This window comes from Phasianus colchicus, chromosome 21 (assembly GCF_987193195.1).
Source record: "Phasianus colchicus chromosome 21, bPhaCol1.hap1.1, whole genome shotgun sequence".
Lineage (NCBI taxonomy): Eukaryota > Metazoa > Chordata > Aves > Galliformes > Phasianidae > Phasianus > Phasianus colchicus.
The window spans coordinates 7985729-8008470 of NC_143456.1; the positions used below are offsets into that span (position 1 = coordinate 7985729).

A 22742-nucleotide genomic window follows, 5' to 3' on the forward strand; every position below is an offset into this window, starting at 1 on the left:
CACACTCAGGCCGCTTTCCCAGGGCTCAGCCATACATCTCTGCCAATGGAGCATCACCGCAGAGCTTCGTGGGAGCAGCGGGGCCGTCCTGGGACTGGTGTTGCTCTGCCCGCAGTTCTGAGATCACCCAATGGCGAAGCGCTCCGCTCCTGCACTGCTTCTCGTGCAGTGAACTCGCGTCAAACCGACCGACCCCGCGGTCAATGTACCCGCCGTCACTCCGGCCCGTCCCGCAATACACGCGTTTCAATCGCCGCGCGTCCAATGCTCGCAGTGCGGGGCGGAGCGGCGCAGGCGCGGCGGCGGCGCAGGCGCGGGGCCGGGCGGAGCGATGGCGGGGCGGATGGCGGGGCCGGGAAAAGCGATGGCGGGGCCGGTGAGCCTGCGGGAGCTGCTGCTGGCCGGCAACGAGGCGAGCGGAACGGCGGCGGCGGGGCCGGGCGCGGCGGCGGCTCCAGGAGAGGAGGAGGTTTGCGTGGTGGGCATCTTCGGCAAAACCGCGCTGCAGCTGTGCTCGGAGAAAGCGGCCCTGGTGAGCACCGTGTGCGACCGGCAGGTGTTTCCCCTCTTCGAGCGGGAGGAGGCGGAGGAGGCGAGAGGCGGCGCGGGGAGGGAGGGCGAGGCGGCCGGCAGGGACTACAACCATCTGCAGGCGTACTACAGCCAGGAGAGCCGCGTGCTGTACCTGGTGCTCACCTCCATCTGCGATACGCCGCAGCTGCTGCGGGCGTGCGGGGACCTGGCGGCCGCCGAGAGCCGGGAGAACGGCCCCGGAGTGCCGCTGCCCCACGCCGAAGCGCACGAGTTCTGGAAGCACCAGGAGAAACTGCACTGCCTCAGCCTCCTCTACCTCTTCTCCGTGTGCCACATCCTGCTCTTGGTGCACCCGACCTGCTCCTTCGACATCACCTACGACCGCGTCTTCAGGGCGCTGGATGGGCTGAGGCAGAAAGTGCTGCCCTCCCTGAAGGCTGCCATCAAGGACTGCCCTGTGGGCAAGGAGTGGAAGCTGAACTGCAGGCCCTGCCCGCCGCGCCTGCTCTTCCTCTTCCAGCTCAACGGGGCCCTGAAGGTGGATCCCCCCCCGGGCAGGGGCCAGGATCCCTGCGGTCACCTGGAAAAGCCCCCCACCAAGAAGCACTCCCCCAAGAGGAGGCTGCAGCACGCCCTGGAGGACCAGATCTACCGTATCTTCCGCAAGAGCAGGGTGCTGACCAACCAGAGCATCAACTGCCTGTTCACCGTGCCTGCCAACCAGGCCTTCGTGTACATCGTGGCCGGTGGGGCGCAGGACGGGGAGGATCCCGTGGCCATGCTTCTCGATCAGCTCAGGAGCAACTGCACCATGAGGGAGACAGAGTCCCTGCTGGCTCCCACCCTGTCGGGACCCCGGAGGTATCAGATGATGCGTCACGGAAGGCAGCAGCTCTCCTTCTATGCAGAGAGCAGCAGCAGCAGCTCCAGTTCCTCGGGGCAGCTGGTGGACTGTACCCTGAAGGAGTTCCTGTGGCAGCACGTGGAGCTGGTGCTCAGCAAGAAGGGCTTCGATGACAGCGTGGGGAGGAACCCGCAGCCCTCTCACTTTGAGCTCCCGACCTACCAGAAGTGGGTGGCTGCAGCTCTAAAGCTGTACGAAGTGACCATCGAAGGCAAAGATGATGACCCGACTTCACTCACTGGTGAACTGAGCTCAAAAATCATGGGCAGCATCAAAGTTCTGGAAGGTTATTTAGATATAGACACCAAATTCTCCGAAAACCGTTGTCAGAAAGCCCTCCCCATGGCCCACAGTGCCTATCAGTCCAACCTGCCCCACAATTACACCATGACAGTCCATAAGAATCAGCTGGCCCAGGCCTTGCGTGTGTACAGCCAGCACGCCCGCGGCCCGGCCTTCCATAAGTATGCCATGCAGCTGAATGAGGACTGCTACAAGTTCTGGAGCAACGGGCACCAGCTTTGTGAGGAACGAAGTTTAACTGACCAGCACTGCGTGCACAAGTTTCATTTGCTTCCCAAAGCAGGTAAAGAAACTCATTTGCTGTTGGTTCTCTCTGCTTAATTTTGTGCCTATTTTAAATCGCCTTTACCTTCAGTGACCAGTTCAGGCCCTGTGTTCTGAGCAGTGTGTTGCAGGTGGTGGGAGCACACACAGTGCAATTGCAGTGCACAGGACAGGGTATAGAAGGAGCTATAGGTGGTAAGGCCTTGTTTCATGCTGTCAGTGTTACAGAGGCATAATGTCCAGTAACTATCCTCATGTCCTTATGCTTTTGCATCCTCTGAATTCTATTTAAAACAGACACCACTGCCCCACTCACAGTAAGTAAAGTTTAGGAGCAAGCCTGCTCAGTAATAACTTTGATTCTGCATTGCTAATTGAAGGTGTTACACTGGAGCTCTTCTAACAAGAGATACAGGGGATAAAAAAGTTCTTTGGGAAAAGTTCTTTGCCCTCTGCCTCCTTCTACATAGCTTGACTGAGTGCAATCAAGGGATGGAAACAGAGAGATAAGTGTTGCAGGCAGAAGAACTATTTATACCTTGCAAGAAGCTTCTAAAAGCAAAGATGATACAGTTTAGAGGTGTAATCTACACTGGAACTTTGTATACGAGGGGGGGAAAGAGAAAAGGAGTTGCTGGTTTTGTTAGGTAAACAGCAAGGAAGAGGCAATGGATGAAGGGAGTCAAAGAGTCTCTAGAAATAGTGAGCGTTTTATCTGATTGATTTTGCTTCTAGGGGAAAAGCCAGAAGCAGACAGAAATCCCCCAATCCTGTACCACAACAGCCGGGCTCGTTCCACTGGTGCCTGTAACTGTGGAAGAAAACAAGCTCCTCGTGATGACCCCTTTGACATCAAAGCAGCTAATTACGACTTCTACCAGGTAATGATTGAGTCTCTATTTTTGCTTCATGCGGTGTTTTTGCATCATCAACACAAATCAGTGTCCTCTTAACCTTATCAACTTGTAAACGTTGCTTAGGGAAAACGTGCCTGGAAGCACGATGGGCTGAAGGGGCAATTAAAGTCTTCTCCACTGCATGCTAATTGCACGTGGTCTGTTTTAAATCCATCATGCTTAGGCTGTCCTCCATTTGCTGTTTTGATTCTCGCATAGCACAGATCTCTTGAGCCTGAATTGTACCTTCTGAATGGTCTGACTGCACTCTCCCATCAGTGAGAAGTGACAAGTTAACCACGTTTTGTTTTTCATAGCTGCTGGAAGAAAAATGCTGCGGGAAACTGGAGCACATCAATTTTCCCATATTTCAGCCAAGCACACCTGATCCAGCACCTGCGAGGGATGAGGCATCGCCTGCCCCTCCAGAGGGCGAAATTGAGAAACTTAAAGAGAAAGAACCTCAGACTCAGGGGGAAAGCACAGGTCTGAGCTTAGCCCTCAGCCTGGGTCAGTCAACGGGCAGCTTGGGCACTTACCCACCAGATGCCCAGGGAGGAGGGGACAATGCAGAAGGTCAGGGGCAGAGTGGGGAGTCCAAAAGTGAGAAAAGGCCAAGCCTGGTGGATCGCCAAGCGTCCACTGTCGAGTACCTCCCTGGGATGCTCCATTCAAATTGCCCCAAAGGCCTTCTGCCAAAGTTCTCCAGTTGGTCACTGGTTAAGCTGGGGCCTGCTAAGGCTTATAACTTCCACACAGGCCTGGACCAGCAAGGCTTTATCCCGGGAACAAACTACTTAATGCCTTGGGACATTGTCATCAGGACAAGAGCTGAGGACGAAGGAGACTTAGATACCAATTCCTGGCCTGCTCCTAACAAGGCTATTCCTGCAAAAAGAAGTGCAGTTGTGATGGGAAGAGGAAGGCGGAGGGATGACATAGCTCGAGCTTTTGTAGGCTTTGAATACGAAGATGCACGTGGAAGGAGGTTCATGTGTTCAGGGCCTGATAAGGTCATGAAAGTGATGGGAGGGGGGCCGAAGGAGTCTGCCATCAAAGCCCTCAATTCTGACATGCCACTCTACATCCTGTCCTCGACTCAGGGACGGGGACTCAAGCCCCATTATGCTCAGTTCATGAGACTCTTTGTGGTGGTTCCCGACGCTCCGCTGCAAATAACACTGACACCTCAGGTAAGAAATGGAAACTGTTACCTAAGGTTGAGTGCTGCAGCATTAACTGCAGGGCCAGAGGGCACAAAGTGGGAGCCAAAGGGTGCTGGGGATTTTTCCCTGAGTTGGAAATGTTCCTTAATGCTGACAGTGGAACTCGCTTCTATGATGGGATACATTCAACTACTCAGATAGGATCCTGTTGTTGTTAGAAGTTAAGGAAGAATGCTAATTGAGACTTACCACCAGAATTCCAGCAGTAATATAAAAGCACGCAGTTTAGCTCAACAGTTACTTAATTTCATTCTTGTCCTCCTGTCTCACTGATTTCTGATGTTTTTGTGAAAGCCATCAGACTCCACAGGGAGCATTTCAGTTTATCCTTTTGGAGGAAGGTGGGATGAAGTGGAAGAAAACAGATGCAGTAAGCAATTTGTCATATTTGAAACTGAGGCAAGAACTGAAGGCTCTGTTTCTGCTGGCATCATTTTGTTGCTTATTCCCAGCTTACATCTATATGACACCTTATGACTCCTAAGAGTGTAAAAATATTTGGAAAATTTGCTATGCTATGCATTGTAAGTTCCACACATCAGTTCCTCGTGTGAATAAGGCTTTCTCAGTTTTCTAATATGGCTTATAGATGACCTAGAATAAGTGCTGCTCCCATCCTTCACATGGCTTTCAGTAACAGCTCAGGTGTCTGTGCTACAGCATTGGAATCCCATTAATGTGGTGGTTAGTACTGCCTAGAGGGAGATGGGCTTGTGATTTATTGAGAGCTGCAGCCTTAAATCCAGCATCTTGCCTATGGTGGAAGCCTGTGGATGGCTCACAGAAGTGAGTGGCGCAGTGGTTTTTCCTGCAGCCTGCTGAAGTGGGTGAGATCCTGACTGTATGCAAGACTTAGTAGACTTCCTTGGATTCATTTGGCTCTTAAGTCTTCATTTTTCACACAGAGGAACAGGTTGCCCGAGGAGGCTGTGGATGCCCCATCCCTGCAGGCATTCAAGGCCAGGCTGGATGTGGCTCTGGGCAGCCTGGGCTGCTGGTTGGCGACCTGCACACAGCAGGGGGTTGGAAATAAAAGAGGATTGTGGTCCTTTGCAACCCAGTTCTATGATTCTGATGGTGATTGACGATCTGCTCATTTGCTGCTTCTTCTCAGGTTCAACCCGGGCCACCACCCTGCCCTGTGTTCTACCCTGAGAAGCAGGAAATCACTCTTCCATCGGACGGGCTGTGGGTGCTCAGGTTCCCCTATGCGTACGTGACAGAGCGTGGGCCGTGCTTTCCTCCAAAGGAAAGCCAACAACTGATGAGTTACAAAGTTCTCCGAGGGATACTGAAAGCGATGACGCAGTAAGGAGTGCTCTGGGAAATGGCTTTGAGTTTAAAAAGACGGTCCCAATCCAAATTATGGAGTTAGATTCGTGGTATCACTGATTTTTTTTTGTGATTCCCATTGCGTTTCCCAGGAACACAGACTGGAAATAAAGGCAAAGTGAAGAAGGGAATCCAAGAAAAACGCGATTTTTTTTTTTTTTTTTCCTGTTTATTCAGGTTTTGTATGTAAAAAATAAAAGCTGGTTATCACAATAAAGAGCCTGTACTACTGATGTTTGGGTGATAATGCTTCTCCCTCTTTCTAAGACTTATCAGAGGGTGGTGAGGCACTGGAACAGGTTGCCCAAGGAGGCTGTGGATGCCCCATCCTGCAGGCATTCAAGGCCAGGCTGGATGTGGCTCTGGGCAGCCTGGTCTGCTGATTGGCGACCTGCACACAGCAGGGGGATGGAATGAGATGAGCATTGCGGTCCTTTTCAACCCAGGCCACTCTATGTTACTATTAGAGAACGCTTAGCAACGAGCACAGCCTACGACCACGACTCGTCTGCTAGATGGAGCGGTGGTACCCAACGTCTCCAATTAGCAGGCGTGCATCGTTTCATTACCCGCTTTGCATTTCGCAGCGCGCACCGGCAGCTGAGCGCGGAGCCGCGCAAAACCCAGCGCCGGGATCCGCGCCTGCGCGCTGCCGCCTCCCCGCGGCCCGGGGGCGGAGGGAGCGGTGCGGCTGCGCGGCCGCAGTGGAAGCGAGCGGATCCCGCAACGCCGCCGCCCCGCGGGGAGCCGCGCAGGGCCGGGCCGGGGGTGGGGCGGCTCGGCCGGGCGGAGTGCGCGCTCGGGGCGGCCGGAGGAACGCAGGATGTCGGCGACGCTCTACGTGCTGTCCACGCTGGGAGGATACGTCCTCACCTCGGCGCTGCTCCTCAAGTGCCCGGGGCTGCTCCACCGGCCCAAGCGGCAGCGCTTTCGCTGCCGGCACATCTCGCACCGCGGCGGTGAGTGGGGCGGGGGGCGGTGATGGGGGTCCCGCGTCGCTCAGCGCTGCCCCGCCGGCAGCGCGGATCTCGGCCGAGCCGTGCCCGCGGCGCGCTGCTCTCAGCCTTCCTCCCCCCGCCTAATTTTAGGTGCCACCTGCTGACCGCCGCTTCGTTTCAGAGCCGAATTAATCTCTCGGCGTCAGCCGCGATCGGCTCCGTGCGGTGCTTTTCCTCCTCCGGGCGCTGCGTTGACGATCCCAGCTCCGGCAGCGCGGATCGCTCCGTCCTCCGCGGCCCCCAGCGCCGCTCCGCAGTGAGGATGAGCGCGGTGGTAAAAGCGCTCCTCCAAAAGACCCCAAAACTTTTGGGTTGGGGGTTGTTTTTTTTTTCCCCTCCCTTCTGCAAAGGGGGAGCTGCAGAGGAGGTTTCGTCCTGTGCTGGTTCAGCGGGGGTCAGCGCCGAGCCGTGCTCGGTTGGGAGAAACACCACCCGTTGTCTCCTCGGGTTTTGCCCTATATTCAATGCGAGGTGCCATAGGCTGAGTGCTGTGGATGTGCTTTGAGTGCGGTTCCATCATTTCTCCTTTCCTGTGAGTTATTCGCGCGACGCGGAGCTGAGCTCTGAAAGCTTTTCCTGCTTGGATTTCTTTCGTTTGCTTTATGGGATACGCTGAGCTTCTTATAACTCATCACCTTAAATATAGCACAAAGCACGCTTTGCTCGGCACGTGGCTGCTGCTTATTTCCTGCTGGGCAGTTAATTTTGATTCCCACCCATTCATTAATCGGGAAGCCATTGCAAACTTGCAATGGGTGACTTTGCAGGCACTCGGTGTGACCTCCTTAATCTGCTTTTGTTCACGCCTCTGCGCTGCAGCCTCAGCTCAGACACAGCCCTGATCCTCCGAGGGAGCACTGAGAACGGCAGGAAAGCTTTCCCTAAAGGGAGCGTTATTCATCGGGTGCTTGGAGACAAAGTCCGGCTCTCGGTGCTGCCCCGTGTCTTTGTGAGCAGCACGAGTGCACCTGGCTGGAAATAAAGCCCGAGTGACGTCTGGGCAGCGTTGCTCATCGCCTGCCATAGGGCTGAGGATTGCTTACATTTCATACCCTGCAGTGTTTACCTCGGGATGGATTCCTGTGGGACTCTGCTGCTCCTCGTGCTGCAGCTTTACGTGCAGTGTCAGGTTTCCTCATTGCATTGCTCCAATTGACTGCAGAGCTCAAGGTAATGCTTGTTTGACTTTTTCCTCCCCGAGGTGAGGCTTGGCATGCTTTGGTTTGGCTGCTTTCTTCATGCAGGACTCTTATCTAAGTTTATGGTTCCTCAACAGAGGCCTTTTTCATACAGGAGCTTTCTTATCTCAGTTCATAGTTCTTCTGTGGATGCATCCCTGAGTTATTTCTTTACTTTTGGCATAGTTTTGAAATTGCTCATTGCCAGGGTCAATAATGAGATCCTGATTCTCTGTGCTGGAGTCCTCTGTCAGCAGCAGCTGCACCTCAGAGCTGTTGTTTGACCAAGGTGGCATTGTGAGGTTTGTGTCAGCCTGTGGGAGATGTCATGCAATGGCAGAGTGGTTGAAGTTGGAACGTGTCTCAGTGGTTTCCCACTGAGCAGGGACATATTTTCATGTAGCAGTCGTGGGTTGGACCTTCTGGAGGTCTCTGTGTCCAACCATGTGCTCAAAGCAAGGCCACCCTCAGCAGGTTGGTCAGAGCCCTGCTTGGTGATGAGTACATCCAAGGATGGAGGCTCTGTAGCCTCTCTGGGCAACCTGTGTTTGATCACTCTTCCAAAAAGGTGTTTGTTTTTTTTTTTTTCCTTGTGCCTAAAGTGAATCCCAGGGTTTCAGTCTGTTCCCATTGCTTCACCACATCTCAGTGCTGCCCCATGGCAGGGCTGGCTCAGCTTCCATCCCGCTGGCTGTTTGTACCTGGGGATAAGATCTCCCCTGAGCTTCTGTCCCTCAGGCAATGATCCCAGTGCTCTCAACCAAGGATACCTCACTGCTTAACTTTCACAGCCCTTCTCTGGTGGATCCATGTCTCGCTTGTACTGAAGAAACTGGATTTAGTGAGGGTCATTCGTGTCCCACAGGGATGCTTGCAAAGCTTTCTTGCTGGAGTTCCCTTTTCTGGTTTACAGAAGCCATATTGCTGATGTACAGCTCCCATTTCAGCTGATCTCTGAGTGCTGTTCCTCACTTCCCCATAACACAAGTCAGGCTTTTTGCTTCCAGCTGGTTTGAGTCCCCACTCCTCCCTGCCCAACACACAATCTGTCACAGGAGTCATCAGAAATCTTCTTTTTGTACATTTCTACCCATATATGTTGGGATAATGTGCTGGCTGTGGTTTCTTTCCGTCTCTCCCAGCTCAGGATATAGGGCTGTATGGTCACAGTTATCTAAAACTTTTACATTGTAGTTAATTTATAACTAATAACTTGTGTGCTATGCAGGGCTTTCCCATCTGTTACCATCTGATGGGATTCTCATGCTCTCCTTTATTCCCATGTTGCTTCTACCACTTCACCTCTTCCTGATGCTAAAGCCAAACTTCATAAAACATCACTGAATGCCAAACTGCAGAAGTTGCAGTGGATTTACCATGTGTTAAACCACAGAGGTTTGGTCATTTGGATTCTGTCAGTTAAGCCCCTCTGTAAGCTTACCAGCACAGGTAACCCAATGAAAACAGCTGTAAATTGCCAGTTGGATGCATGTAGAATTGCATTGCTTTACTGCAGTATTGCAGATTTGCACAAAATAAACACAGACTTAGATAAGTGTGTATTGACAAAGCCTCGTTAATGGGCAGAGCCTTGCTGCAGCTCCTATAATTGCTGTTTACAGAGCCTGTCCTTCCTCACTGCAGAGTAGTTGGGATTTGCATCAATATCCTTCCTGGTCGTTCCCTGTAGCTTCCTGCAGTTCTGCTTCTCCATACGTAGCACCTTTCAGAGGCAGGGTGAAGGCACAGCCCTCACCATGCTGATGCTTCAAAGGTTTCCATGTAAAGAAGGATGAGTTGCAGGGTTTATTTCTGCCAGAGGAAGAAATGAATTGGCTTTTCCTTTCTTTTCTTAATGTGCTTCATTCCCCGTGTGTGAGACCCCTCTCTGCCAGCAGCTTGCTGACAGCTTGCTGCTGTTTCAGGAGCACTGACAGAAGAGGTGTCACCTTTGCTAAAATAAATGCTCTCATTTGTGTATTCAAAGCATGCACATCTAAGGTGACAGCCTTGGCTTCCCCCCCCCCAACTCTGTCTTCATCCTAATTCCTCAAAATGTGTTTCGAATCTAAAACCTTTGTATTTCTTTCCTCTACTGAGGTGAAGGAAAGGTTTCAGTGCCTGTTCTTGTTGTTTTTATAGGTGCTGGAGAGAACCTGGAAAACACGATGGCAGCCTTTCACCAGTGAGTAGAAATGGAACCTGTATGCCTGTGTCTGTAGTGTCCTCATTGTCTTTAATGAGCGAAGTAATCACTAATGATCTGACTTCCACCAGTTTGGGTTACAGCACTGAAGTCATCTCCTGTGCATGACTTGCATGAGTTGCTTAACTCAGGCTCTAATTTCACACGAGGAAATCTGGGGTCTCATTTCTTCATCTTCCAGCAAATTAAACAGTGGTGCTTCCCCATGTGATGGAGATTACATCTGTTGGGTTGTCATTTGGAAGCTATTTTTGTAAGTAGTACCATACCTTCTGAGAAGGTAAAAAAAAAAAAGGGTATTTCAGATTCAGATACCCACGTGCTGCTGCCCTTCAGGTCATCTGAATTTTGGCTGCTGTATGCACTGCTCTCCATACTCTGTGGTTGAATGGCGTTCAGTTCCCTCCTCTGTGCAGAAGGTTAAGAATTCATCTCCCACGAGGACTGAAGTCTTAATGTTAATGAACTTAATATACCATCTGTAAAGCTATTAGGAAGGTTTGAGTTATGTTTTCTCCCCACACACACACAGTTCATTTGCACAACGTGTGAAAGCCTCTTATCTACGGGTTTACAATCGAGTTGGTACTGGAAAGCCCTTTAAGCCTCCAAGCATTTAAGAAGCAGTGCATTCTAACAGCATTCTCAAAAGCCCTTGGAAAAGCAGCACGTCTCAAACCACAGCTGCCAAAGAGCAGCAACCAAATTATGTGGGCTCCTCTTTGTTCCTTTGGGGCTGCTGTTTGGGTTTAACTGCACAGACTGGGCTCAGCAGTCTGCACAGAGCCTTGCAGGCGGAGCAGTGCCAGCTTCCCCATCCAAACAGTGCCATTGAAAGTGCTGCAGTCTTTTTCTATCTCCATGGAAGCTGAGCAGAGCTGTGTGTTTGGTTCCTGCTGGCCTGCCTCTCCCCAGCTCTGCTACGACGCTTTCCAGAAAGTGCTCCTTTTTCAACCATGCCTTAATTGTGATGTAGCATCACACTGGATTAATATGGACAGAGCTCTTAAAAAAAAAAGTTGTGCCACAGCTGATTTGTATTTAAATCTCAGAGGTAAACTCTGTTAAGGACTGTCCTGGGACTCAGACCGTGCTGTGTGATGACACTGCTGCTGTTCTGACCACTTTAATTACCTTTCTGTCATAGAGTAACACGTGCTCTGAGGTCCAGATCAGTTTTAAACTGTTCACAGCTGCCAATTGCAAATAGCATCACTGTGTTCTGGAGAGCAATTAGTTCTTTGTGCCAAAGTGGTTAAAAACATCCTTGTGGACTCGTTGGGCTCTTAGCATCGTATGCTGTGAATGCTTCTGTGGTGGTTTGAGATTTTAGAATAATTACTGTTAAGCTAAAGAAGACAATTGCAGTATCTTAAAGTACCTGGGGCTCTGGCACAAAAGATACCCCAGCAGCTCATTCACAGACACAGCTGTCCTTATTGCAGTGTAGGTTAGTGCTGTCCTGACAGGAAGCTGCTAAGTAAACTCTCCAGATATTTTTATCTTGCTTCATTTCCATTTCTTTTATGATCAGGCTTGGTTTAGAGAGAGAGTTTTAAACACTGTGTTTACAGCAATGAAAGATCCTGGTCAGCTCAGCATTTATAAAGCCTATACCTTTATTAGGCCTTGCCATGGCTTGAAAACAGCTGAACTTCAGTGAGCAAAGAACTCTGCCATCCTCATTTGCAAACGTGTTCTGCTTTACAACCTGATCTCAGAAGGCACTTTACTGAACCTGGAGCGTTCTCTGTGGTGATACAGATCTCACATTGGTACAGAGCTGTAGAGCCAACGATCCATTAAACTGTGATATTTCTATATGTTGAGTGGCAGGTTGCAGCAGACAAAGTGCCAAGGCTCCCAGTCCAAATCCCAGCTGTGATTCACAGTGCTTTGTTTATTCTTGCATCAGCTTTCTGCTGCAATAGAGTTATTTGTTCCTTGCTTGGCAGTATAGCTGTGAGGATTTGTTACATCATAAAGCAGGCAAAGTGCCTTCACTGAGGCTGAATAACATACGTGTGTTAGGCCTGGACCTGTACAAAGTACATGTGTGCTTCAAGGCAGACTTATTTTTTTTTTGCTTCCAGTGCTGTTAACATAGGAACAGACATGCTGGAGCTGGACTGTCACCTGACCAAAGATGAGCAAGTGGTCGTGTCCCATGATGAGAATCTGAAGAGATCGACGGGAGTCGATGTCAACATATCTGACCTCAAGTACTCTGTGAGTTGCAGGAACACCTTAGTGCTCGGTGGTGCTTAGGAGTGTGTTTGTAGAATGGTTGGGGTGGGCAGGAAGGCTGTGTGTGCGTGCAGAGCCAAAGGAGGGGAAGCTTAGCCAACAAGTTCTCCTATAACCAACTACTCGATGGGCAAACTGGAAGAGGAATCCCACTGCACTGCTCTGCTGAACTGCCTTTCCATCCAGTATAAGTGGAATTCTCAGTTTTCGGGGGGTGTCTGGACACACTGTGCCTCATTCAGCAGCAGGTAGCAAAGCTCCAAGAATGCCACATAGTTCCAGAATGAATGAACAAAATGCACAATTGCTTTTTAGGCAAGAAATAAGAATTGATTAATTTTATCTTTAAAGATAGCTTACCTGGCTTATGAACGTTTATCTGCTTTTCAAGAAGAGTCGTGGTTGTATCCCTGCATTTAAGTCAGTGTTGTTGTTTTTTTTTTTCCCCCTTTGAGGAACTTCCACCATATCTCTGCAAGTTGGATGTCGCCTTTCAGAAAGGTGAGCTTTTGTCCTTTGCTGTTTAGGTTTTGCAGTTTTGGTAACTCGTTTTCCATCTGGCAATGTCTTATTTTGGCAAAGGGAGTGGAGAAGTGTGTGTTTGCTTCCACCAGGATCTGGACAAGAGAAGTGTCAAAAAGCAGATACAGTCGTTTTGGTGATGTGTGGTGATGCACAGACCCACAAGCAGTTTCAGACATTAAAATTTGGGGATTTTGCCATCTGTCCCCTCTGCTTAGGGAGTCCTCTATGGGCATTTTCCTAGAAAGAAAGATTTTTCTTCTTGCATTTGCAATGTGGCAGCTGAGCCCGTGCTGGTTCATTCTTGGTTTGAATGATGCCTGCACTCCTGCTGTTGCAAAAATAATGACTAAATCTTGTGCAGTTTGGACCTAGACATCAAAATATCTCAGTGCGTTTTCACTGCAGGAATGAGCTTTTCATAATTACTTACAACTGTGGGTGAAGTTGGTGCTGGTGTTTCGTTGGATGGTTGATTGAATTTGGAAAACGTGGCTTATTTCTGTGCATTGCTTTTACTGCTGAGATAAGAAATGCTCTGACATCTCAGATCTGCCTGCAGTATGTTATAAATGGCCACGGTGGTGACAATTCTCTTATTTCCCCAGAAAGTCACTCAGAGGGAAAAGATAACCGCATCCCTCTCCTGAAGGAGGTGTTTGAGGCATTTCCACAAACTCCTGTCAACATTGACATCAAAGTGAACAACAACGTGTTGATCAGGAAGGTGCGTGTAAAGGTGTGAGGCTGAACCTCGTGTGAGGACGTTGAAGCTCCAAAAGAAAAGAGATTCTTGGAGTTGAAGTCTTCCTAGAACGTGGATTTCAGACTGCTGGCATCCTTCACGTTAGATTCCACATATGGAATAATGTGGAGCATAGAGATCTAGTGCAAGATCTAACCATGTCAGCAGACAAGGGAAGAGCCCCTGCTTTCATCTATCTGGATAACAGTAGGGCCTTTGGCCCTGCCTCCCATGGCATCCTTCTCTCTTTGCCCTGAATGTAAAGTAGTGTAATTATCTTAAAATGGGAGAGGATGTAGGAGATCTGTCTTTCCTGTGGTGACTTATATAGTAAAAAAGTAGCAATTAAAATTCAATTATTCAGCGTGTAATAGTCAGTCAATGAAAGCATGTTGGATTTCTGCTTTTTGGATTCTATATTGCAGGTCTCAGAGCTGGTGAGTCAGTATAAACGAGAGCATTTGACAGTATGGGGGAATGTCAATTACGAGGTGGTATCCAAGTGTCTTAAGGAGGTAAGAGTGGATCCAGCTGAGCTTTGTTCTTGCCCTCTTGTTGCTGTGTGATGACATGTACAGAAAGCACCCCGTAAATCAAGACTGATGGAGCCATGCCAGCCTCTTAGTAATGATCTGAAATTTTGCATGGGTGTTGTATGTACAATAAAAGCTGTTAGAACAAATCAAGCTTCGTTAGCACCCATACATTCTGCAATACAACACTTAGGGAACAAAGCTTAATTGTTCTGTAATATATGGAATCTTATGATTTTTATGCCAGGACCTCCTGTTGCCAGGGTTGTGCATCATTCATCTGGTGCAAAAGCAATTCTTATAAAGACTGCTTATTGTATGTTTCTTTTTATTAAGGTAATGGGTTTTGAGGTTAGTTGCCACTCACTTATATTGGCATAAAGCTGTTTTACAGCTGTAACTGCTATTCCTTTTTGTGCTAAGAAATTATAGAGTTTAGAAGTGAATTAAATTATGCTTAGTTCAAAGGGAAGCTGATATGGTTATCTTAACCACGATGAGGTATAATTGTTCATTCCTGGTTCCTGCAGAATGCTGACATTCCCATCATCTTCTGTTTGCAACGCGTCCTTCTGCTTCTGGGCCTCTTCTACACCGGTCTGCTGCCATTCATTCCTTTCAAGGAAGAATTCTTGGAAATCCCCATGCCTTCCATCATCCTCAAGTGAGTTGGAGTTGGTTGGTAGGTGCCACGCTGAAATAACTGTAAAACAAGCGGGTGATGATGGCAGCTTGAGCATTGAATTGAGCCATGAACAGAGAGTGAAGTGGAACGTTTCCAAGGGGAATATGCTGCACAAGCAGGTAGGCAGACAGTGATGTGGTGCATTCTGAAGGAGCTGTGTCACAGCTTACAGGGAAGGAGCACAGTTCTGTTGGAAGCAGTGCTTTTACTTCAGACTGGAGTGGTAGGAGGGTCCCAGGTATTGAAATTTTCATTTCCTAAAGAAGAAAAGGGACACTGAGACCTGTCTGAATCGATGACTGAGGTGATGACTTCACTGCTCTCAGTGTTCTGGGAGTTTGACCATATCATATTAAAAGTTTTGTAGCGATGCTTCTCTTGCAGAGGCAGAATTCAGTCCATTCATTTCTGTCCATTAAGTGGGCAGGGTGATGGTAAAGAGTATGCTCAGCATCTTTATAGTTCTATCCCAGAAAATAGCAAATAGTATTTATTTCCTGTTAGGTCAGCTGCTTTGGGGTATTCATAAGTGAAAGTTATGCAAAATTTCTGGTCCTCTATGTTTACAGAATCACAGAATCACAGAATCACAGAATGACCTGGGTTGGAGGGGACCTCAAGGATCATGTAGTTCCAACCCCCCTGCCTAGCAGGGCCACCAAACATACACCTTTACTAGATCAGGTTGCCCAGAGCCTCGTCCAACCTGGTCTTGAACACCTCCAAGGACGGGGCATCCACAACATCCCTGGGCAGCCTGTTCCAGGACCTAACCACCCTCCTAGTAAAAAACTTCCCCCTAACATCCAACCTAAATCTTCCCTCTTTTAACTTAAAACCATTTCCCCGTGTCCTGCTATTATCAGCCCTTATGAAGAGTTTACTCCCCTCCTGGGAGTAAGTTCCCTTCAGATATTGAAAGGCTGCAATGAGGTCGCCCCGCAACCTTCTCTTCTCCAGGCTGAACAAACCCAACTCCCTCAGCCTGTCCTCATAGGGGAGGTGCTCCAGCCCCCTGATCATCTTCGTGGCCCTCCTCTGGACCCTTTCCAAAATCTCCATGTCTTTTTTGTACTGAGGGCTCCACACCTGAACACAGTACTCCAGATGGGGCCTCACAAGAGCAGAGTAGAGAGGGACAATCACCTCCCTATCCCTGCTGACCACCCCTCTCCTGATGGAGCCCAGGATCCCATTTGCTTTCCGGGCTGCCAGAGTGCACTGCTGGCTCATGTTAAGTTTCTCATCTATCAGGACCCCTAGGTCTTTCTCTGCCGAGCTGCTCTCAAGGACAACTCCCCCCAGCCTGTACAGGTGCCTGGGGTTCTTCCGGCCCAAGTGCAAAACCTTGCACTTTGCCTTATTGAACCTCATTAGGTTCACCCGAGCCCAGCTTTCCAGCCTGTCAAGGTCCCTCTGAATGGCCTCCATTCCCTCCACCGTATCGACTGCACCACTCAGCTTGGTGTCATCAGCAAACTTGCTGAGGGTGCACTCCATTCCCTCATCGATGTCATTAATAAAGATGTTAAAGAGCACCGGTCCCAAGACAGACCCTTGAGGGACACCGCTCGTTACCGGCCTCCACCTGGACATAGAGCCATTGACCACCACCCTCTGTCTGCGGCCTTTCAACCAATTGCTTATCCATCTAGTTGTCCACCCGTCAAATCCACTTCCCTCCAGTTTGGAGATGAGGATGTGATGGGGGACCATGTCAAAGGCCTTGCTCAGGTCCAGGTAAATGACATCAGTTGCCTTCCCTTCGTCCACCAATGCCGTCACTCCATCATAGAAGGCCACAAGATTAGTTAAGCATGACCTTCCCCTGGTGAAGCCATGCTGGCTATCTAGGATCACGTGCTCGTTCTTTATGTGATCAAGCATATTGTCCAGGAGGATCTGTTCCATAATCTTCCCAGGCATGGAGGTGAGACTCACCGGCCTGTAGTTACCCGGGTCCTCCCTGCTCCCCTTCTTGTAAATGGGAGTGACGTGACCCTTCCTCCAATCGTCCGGGACCTCACCTGACAGCCACGACTTCTCAAATATGATGGAGAGCGGCTCAGCAACCACCTCAGCCAGCTCCTTCAGGACCCTGGGATGCACGCCATCTGGCCCCATAGACTTACACTCATTCAGTCTAAGGAGGCACTCTCGGACTTGCTCAACCCTTACAGTGGGGAGGGATTTACCTCCTTGGTCCCCACATAGAGGTATGGGGGTGCAAGACTTAGGGACGTGAAAAAGACTAGAATCCTGGCCACAGTGAAGACCGAGGTGAAGAACTCATTCAGCACCTCAGCTTTCTCTTCATCTTTTGAAGCCATTTCTCCTTTTAAATTTACCAAAGTAGGTACGCCCGTTTTGGCCTGTCTCTTCTGGCCAATGTACCTGTAGAAGGTTTTCTTATTGTTTTTCACGTCCCTGGCCAAGTTCAGTTCTGCCTGCGCCTTGGCTTTCCTGATCCCACGATCAGGATGTTTAACATGGCTCTAGCCAGCTCTGAGTTCAACTATTGTTAGTGTGGGATGTTTGTGCATAGCAGTGTTTGATAGCATCTCCTGCAAATACCACCTTCAGGCAGCTGGTGCTGGTGCCATCCAGGTAGCAGTACATTGCAATGCTGGACAGATAACTGATTTTTGCACTTTTTTTCTTTCTTAGATATGGGAACAGAACAAATTAGTTTAAGGCTAAGGAGAAGTCAGTACCAGAATAGATCTGAGATTTCCTGTGCACTTTGTTTCTCATACTATACTGAAAATGTAACACCCACCCCTGCTGCTCCTCTTAAGGGTGGCACATTTCTCTCCTGTAACCCAATTCTAAGTCGCTGTCTTGAAGTCAAAGGGAAATTACTGCTCTGAGAAACTGCAGGACTCATTCTTCACGTTTCTTTTGCAGAAACATCTCAATACTTTAATCACTGCTCTGCTCATTTTTTATCCTCTTCCTCAACAGGCTGAAAGAACCAGAAAAGATGTCAAGAAGCCAGAAATTTATTATCTGGCTAGCTGACACGTAAGATTTTAACCTTATTAAATGTTTCATCATATTTAGTTTCAGTATTGACAGTTGGCTTAAGCAGTGAAGAGCAAATGATGGCGACAAGTATTTCTTGGGCTGGCATTTCTTTCAGATTCTTCTAGCATTTTTTGTCAGTGCAGCATAAATCATATTCAAATCTTTCCTTTATGTTCCTGTATACTTATTTTTTTCATGCAGGCACACAGAAACATACTGAGATACAGTAACAGTGCAGAGTATTCCAGTGTGACTTAAAATACTTGAGTGCCTGTTCAGTTGTTTGCCATGCAGGCAGATGCACAGCACAGCTCTGTTGTGTTTCATGGGGTTGTGGTTGCTTCCTGATGTTATCAGGTGCTGTTTGGCTCACACAGAGTGTTGCATTTTAAGGCTATTTGTGCTTCAGAGGGAACTTGGACAATTTCAGAAGATGCAGTGAGCATCTGCTGCTGCTTCTGGGTTTGCCATCCATGTGCTTTATTAAGTGGCAAATCAGGAGAGTTCTCTCATCTGATGTGAAGAACAAAAATCTCATCTGAAGGCTGAGGGATTGATGTATTGGCCACGATACAGGGGTATCTGTACAGGAAAGAAGGATTTCATCTTCAGAACACTGATACAAATAGCCATGATTAATTCAGACTGGAAATGTTAGGTGGGCTTGAGTTGTTCAAGCTTCTTTCTGTAGTTGAGTTTGTAATCACTTTTTCTTGTGGAAACCATGGAATCTAAATGCTCTGTGGAAATTGTGTTACAGAACATCAACTGATGTTAAAAATCCCATCTGTGCTCCTTGTTCTTGAACAAATATCTTTCTCTGTTCTGCAGACTGCTAATGAGGAAAGCACTTTTTGATCACCTCACTGCTCGGGGCATTCAGGTACAGTGTGGCAAAGCTAGAGGAAATCTGCTTTAGAGAATCTGGGGAGAATCTGAACAAGGCAGACGTGGCCTTAAGATGGGTTTGTGTTCTCTGTTGCTTTCTGTGAGGATTATTTCAGTTCAAATCCTTTGTAGAGCTACATAACCTGAAGCAAATCTTCATTATTTGGATTGGGGGAAGAGTAGGGGATGGATAGTCTTAAGGTACAAAATGTGCAAAGCTGCTTTCCTGATTGGGGCTTTTCTTGACTTTTGGAGATGCCTGAAGATTTGGGTGACATTGGAGTTGAATTCAGCCAGAAAATGTCTTCCCACACACTGTTTGCCTTCGAGGAAGGATACATTTGTGTGTTTTGGCATTGCAGTGTGACGTTTTTAATACGTGTGGCATCATCTCTGTCACACATGAAACAATCTGGGTCAGCAGTCACTGCTCTTTATTTGAGTATTCCCTGTAATAATGGGCCTTTCTGTATTGCAGGTATATATTTGGGTACTGAACGAAGAACAAGAATACAAGAGAGCATTTGATCTGGGAGCAACCGGAGTCATGACAGACTATCCAACAAAGCTCAAGGAGTTTTTACACAACTACCCCGTGTAAATACAGGAAAACAAGGAAGACTTTGCAGAGCAGATGGAGCCAAGAAATTTAATCAAGAAAAAAAAAAAAAATTGAGCAACGTACACAAATCACATTGTTGGGAAGGTGATTCTTGACCTTGTCAGGTTGCAACCTAATGTAAAGGCTGTCTATTTATTTTAAGACTTTAATTACATAGTTTACGTTTGTAAATAGATCATGTAGCAAAGGTGCACTTCACTAATAGTCCTGACTAAGAAGAAAGTTGCTGGATACGATACCTGTAGATAATAAGTGTTGTTTTATCAGTCACAAGTGTTCCTAAGCAGACACCTCAATTACTCCAATTATATTTTAGTGTGCAGAAACTAAAGGGTTTCTGAAAGTGTACCTTTTGTGTATGTACTGCTTGTGTTGCTTTTACTTTTCGGATCACTTGAAGGGTGAGAAAGAGAAACAATGCACAGGAGAAATAGAAAGCAGAATCTGTGGACAGCCAGACAGTTCAGCCTGTGAAGTGTAGTAAAAGCAGTCACTTTTTTCTTTCTTTCTCTTTTTTTTTCCAAACCAAAACTAACCCACTTGGTCAGTGTAGGTTTCCTCAATTATTCTTACAGATAAGAATGTCCAGCTTCAGTTACAGCTGTATTTAGACTTCTTTTTGATGTGATGGTAATACAGTGACTCACTGGCCAAGGTCCAGACACAGCATTTAAGCTTGCTGCTGAGTTTGCTTGGTTCTTCCACAAGGATCTGGGTTTGCCCCTGGTTCTGAGCAGCCTGTCAGGCTGCCATGGCCTGGCAGCACTGAGCTGCACAGAGAGGAAGATGGGTATAGATGACACTTCCTTTGAAATACTCTTTTTCCCAAAGGAAACTGATGTTTTTAGGAGTCTTTTTCACTTTCATCGTTCCGACACCTCTTGGCTCGATTAATGGGAAGCTGTTTTTTTGGATGAGGGACCAAAGAAGACTTTAAATTTGGTCAGGAGTTTTAGGAACAATGTAAAAGGTTTGTTTTAAATGAATTCACCCACAGCAGATATATATATATATGCCTGTAAAAGGAGCAGCTATCAGTCTAGGATGCCTGTAAGTTTTAGTCTTTTTTTTCTCCACGTTCAATATTGATGAAGCTTATGGGCATGGACTCAGAAGTAATTTTACCAGTAAAAGCCAGGAATCCCCAAGTGTTGTGGAATGGGGAGGGATAGGAATGTATTTTTAGAGCTGAGTGCTGCTCTGCCCCTCTGAACAGATGCTCTGAGTGTCAGCCTGTGATGCCCCCGTGTTTTGGCATTGACATGTTAGGGTTTTTCAGAAAGAATTTGACTCTTTTTTAGCTCAGTTATTCACAATGACATGTATAGAGCCCAGTCATCGGGTGGTACTGCTGGAACACAGCTGTTGTGTAGTGATGATAGTATCTCATTCCTTATGGACCTTCATGTGAAAATGATATCACTTAATAATAAACACAGTAGCCAGAACAAGAGATACATTCACTGCAAGATATACTCATTACTCTAAAAGTCTGTAAAGCAATGAATTTTTTCCCTTCCCATCTGAAACTTGGAAGGGCTCTTGTTTCACTACAAGGCTGCTGTGCCATACCTGTAATTATGGAGCATCTTTGCTATTTCATTACACCCATCATGGTAGATTGCCAAGTCCATCTGAATGGATAATATTCATTTGTGTTGTGCACAACCACATTTGTGCAATGTCCATTTAAGAGAAGGGAAGTTCCTTTCCAAGGAGTTCTTACAGATGAAGTAGAAGGCATTACTGCATTTACACTTTAACTGAACGTGTGACAGTGGTGGCAAGTGAGTTAATGGTGTCCTTCTCAATGTCTGCCTACTTAAGATGGCTGTAGATTCAATTTCCTTTTAATTTAATCAGGCTTGTTGTATATTGAATGGCTGAGAGGAAAATGTAACTTCCTACCTGCTCATAGGAATAAGGATTACATGATTTATCATGTGCTGTGCTTCCTGTTTCCACTTCAGACCAGTTATGCTGGTCAGGTAACTGCTAATAATCAATCTAGCAATATTTCTTCCTGTTTTCTAATATTCACAGAACAGTTTCAGAATGGGCTCCATATGGATCTCAATAGGTAAATGAAAAAGCTTCTACCCTCTCTGTTTGAATTTGGTTTACTATTCAATTATAGCTCCAGATCCTACATTTTTGTGCAGCATATTTTTTTTTTTCTACTCAGTTTTATTGCTGTCCAATTTCCAACGTGCACATCTCCACTGAGATACAAATGCAATTCTGGTTTTATCAGATGCTACTGAATAGCACAAGTTAGGACTTCTCTTAGGCTAGGAATAGCTGAGTTTTAAAACACCACTTTTGATTTCTGGACTCGATCTCTCATGGGACACATGATGACTTCATTTTCCCACTGCATAAGCAAACTATTTTGCTTTATTCTGTATTGGCTGACAAAACACTGCTATTAAAATGGACTTTATTTTTACATTATAAGCTCCCTGTTTTGCTGCAGGAGTGGTGTTGGGAACTTGTGCCTTCAAAGATGCTCAACACATTTCTTCAACCACTGCTCTTCCTACGCCTGCTGTAGCTTTTGACTGGGCTGTTCAGACATGAGCTCTCTTTGATAAATCTGCTACTTAACACCTGAAGTTTAAATAAGATATATGGAAAGCAGGGGCTCAGTGCTGAAAAAAAAAACTGCTGAATTCCTTCAGTCATTGGTTTGGACCACAGTAAAGGAGCTGACAGCATTGTGTGGAAGAAGCCATGAATCTGAGCACCAGTGCACAACAGGCCATGCTAACTATCTGTAAATAACATGGAATTGAGGGAGCTGTAGGATGTTTGCTCTGAATTGCTTTGTTTGAATGTTCCATGTGATTTCAAAACCACTTGTACAGAAAACCACTTGTTGGGGTCTTGCTCAGCCGTCCAGGAGGATGTTCAGTTAATTTCTGTCTCCCAGGAGAGATTTCTTTTTTTTTCCCTTTGGGTAATTTTAACTCTAAGTATTGTTTAATACGTACTGCAATGTTCTCAATCTTTTGCAAAATAAGTCATGTATGAAGGATGATGCATGTATTCCATGCACTTTTAATCTGCTGAAACAGTTTTGGACCTCTCTAGCTGAAAATCTGTGAAGTGATTTTATTTTATTTTTTTTCTTTTCTTGTAAGGAAAGATTGATGCTCTTGAAATGTGACACACTGAGATATCTTTGCTCATAAAAGATCTACAACTAAATACTACTTCCTTATGAATTCTTTGTGTGATTTCTGTCATGGAACTGTGCTTAGGATGTAGTAAACTTCCAGATCTTGATGGTGGCCTTTGGACGGATGCTCAGAAAAAGAAGTTTCTTATATACATTGAACTGTTTGGAAACTTTTGGCACTTATATTGGTTTTCCCATAGTAACCATAGCATCTGCCACTACGTGTGGCTAAAGAAAACCTGCAAAGGAGGTAAACCTGGCTTCTGTGTGCAGAGCCTTCAGTAACAAACCTCTGCCATCAGATCCCACTTGATTTATCTCCGGTTCATTTGAAGACAGAAGCGGTAGAGGATAAACTTGATCATAAATGGAAAAAAAAAGAAATGTGATCAGCATATTATGGGGTATTAAAAGCCTCTGACGGGTGAGAGAGAGCTGCTGGTGGCAAACA

General features: G+C 47.2%; 2 protein-coding genes across 2 annotated transcripts; both read left to right on the plus strand.

Moving 5' to 3' along the window:
* The first annotated feature begins 331 nt into the window (after positions 1-331).
* Positions 332-5671, plus strand: SMG8 (SMG8 nonsense mediated mRNA decay factor). Its single transcript, XM_031591543.2, has 4 exons — positions 332-2024; positions 2741-2886; positions 3219-4094; positions 5242-5671. Exons 1-4 carry the CDS (start codon positions 332-334, stop codon positions 5437-5439), a joined length of 2913 nt encoding a protein of 970 aa, XP_031447403.1. The 3' UTR covers positions 5440-5671.
* Positions 5672-6147: 476 nt separating this feature from the next.
* Positions 6148-22375, plus strand: GDPD1 (glycerophosphodiester phosphodiesterase domain containing 1). The gene is made up of 10 exons (XM_031591538.2): positions 6148-6418; positions 9778-9820; positions 11935-12070; positions 12544-12589; positions 13219-13337; positions 13781-13870; positions 14419-14552; positions 17538-17597; positions 18432-18483; positions 18967-22375. Exons 1-10 carry the CDS (start codon positions 6283-6285, stop codon positions 19087-19089), a joined length of 939 nt encoding a protein of 312 aa, XP_031447398.1. The 5' UTR covers positions 6148-6282; the 3' UTR covers positions 19090-22375.
* Positions 22376-22742: the final 367 nt, after the last annotated feature.

Excerpts from the sequence above, each read along its gene's own strand:
- GDPD1 (XM_031591538.2), top strand. The coding sequence starts at position 6,283 with ATGTCGGCGACGCTCTACGTGCTGTCCACGCTGGGAGGATACGTCCTC. Across the intron at positions 13,871-14,418 it reads TATCCAAGTGTCTTAAGGAG|AATGCTGACATTCCCATCAT; the intron begins GTAAGAGTGGAT and ends TGGTTCCTGCAG. Across the intron at positions 14,553-17,537 it reads ATGCCTTCCATCATCCTCAA|GCTGAAAGAACCAGAAAAGA; the intron begins GTGAGTTGGAGT and ends CTTCCTCAACAG.
- SMG8 (XM_031591543.2), top strand. The coding sequence starts at position 332 with ATGGCGGGGCGGATGGCGGGGCCGGGAAAAGCGATGGCGGGGCCGGTG. Across the intron at positions 2,887-3,218 it reads CTAATTACGACTTCTACCAG|CTGCTGGAAGAAAAATGCTG; the intron begins GTAATGATTGAG and ends TGTTTTTCATAG. Across the intron at positions 4,095-5,241 it reads AAATAACACTGACACCTCAG|GTTCAACCCGGGCCACCACC; the intron begins GTAAGAAATGGA and ends GCTTCTTCTCAG.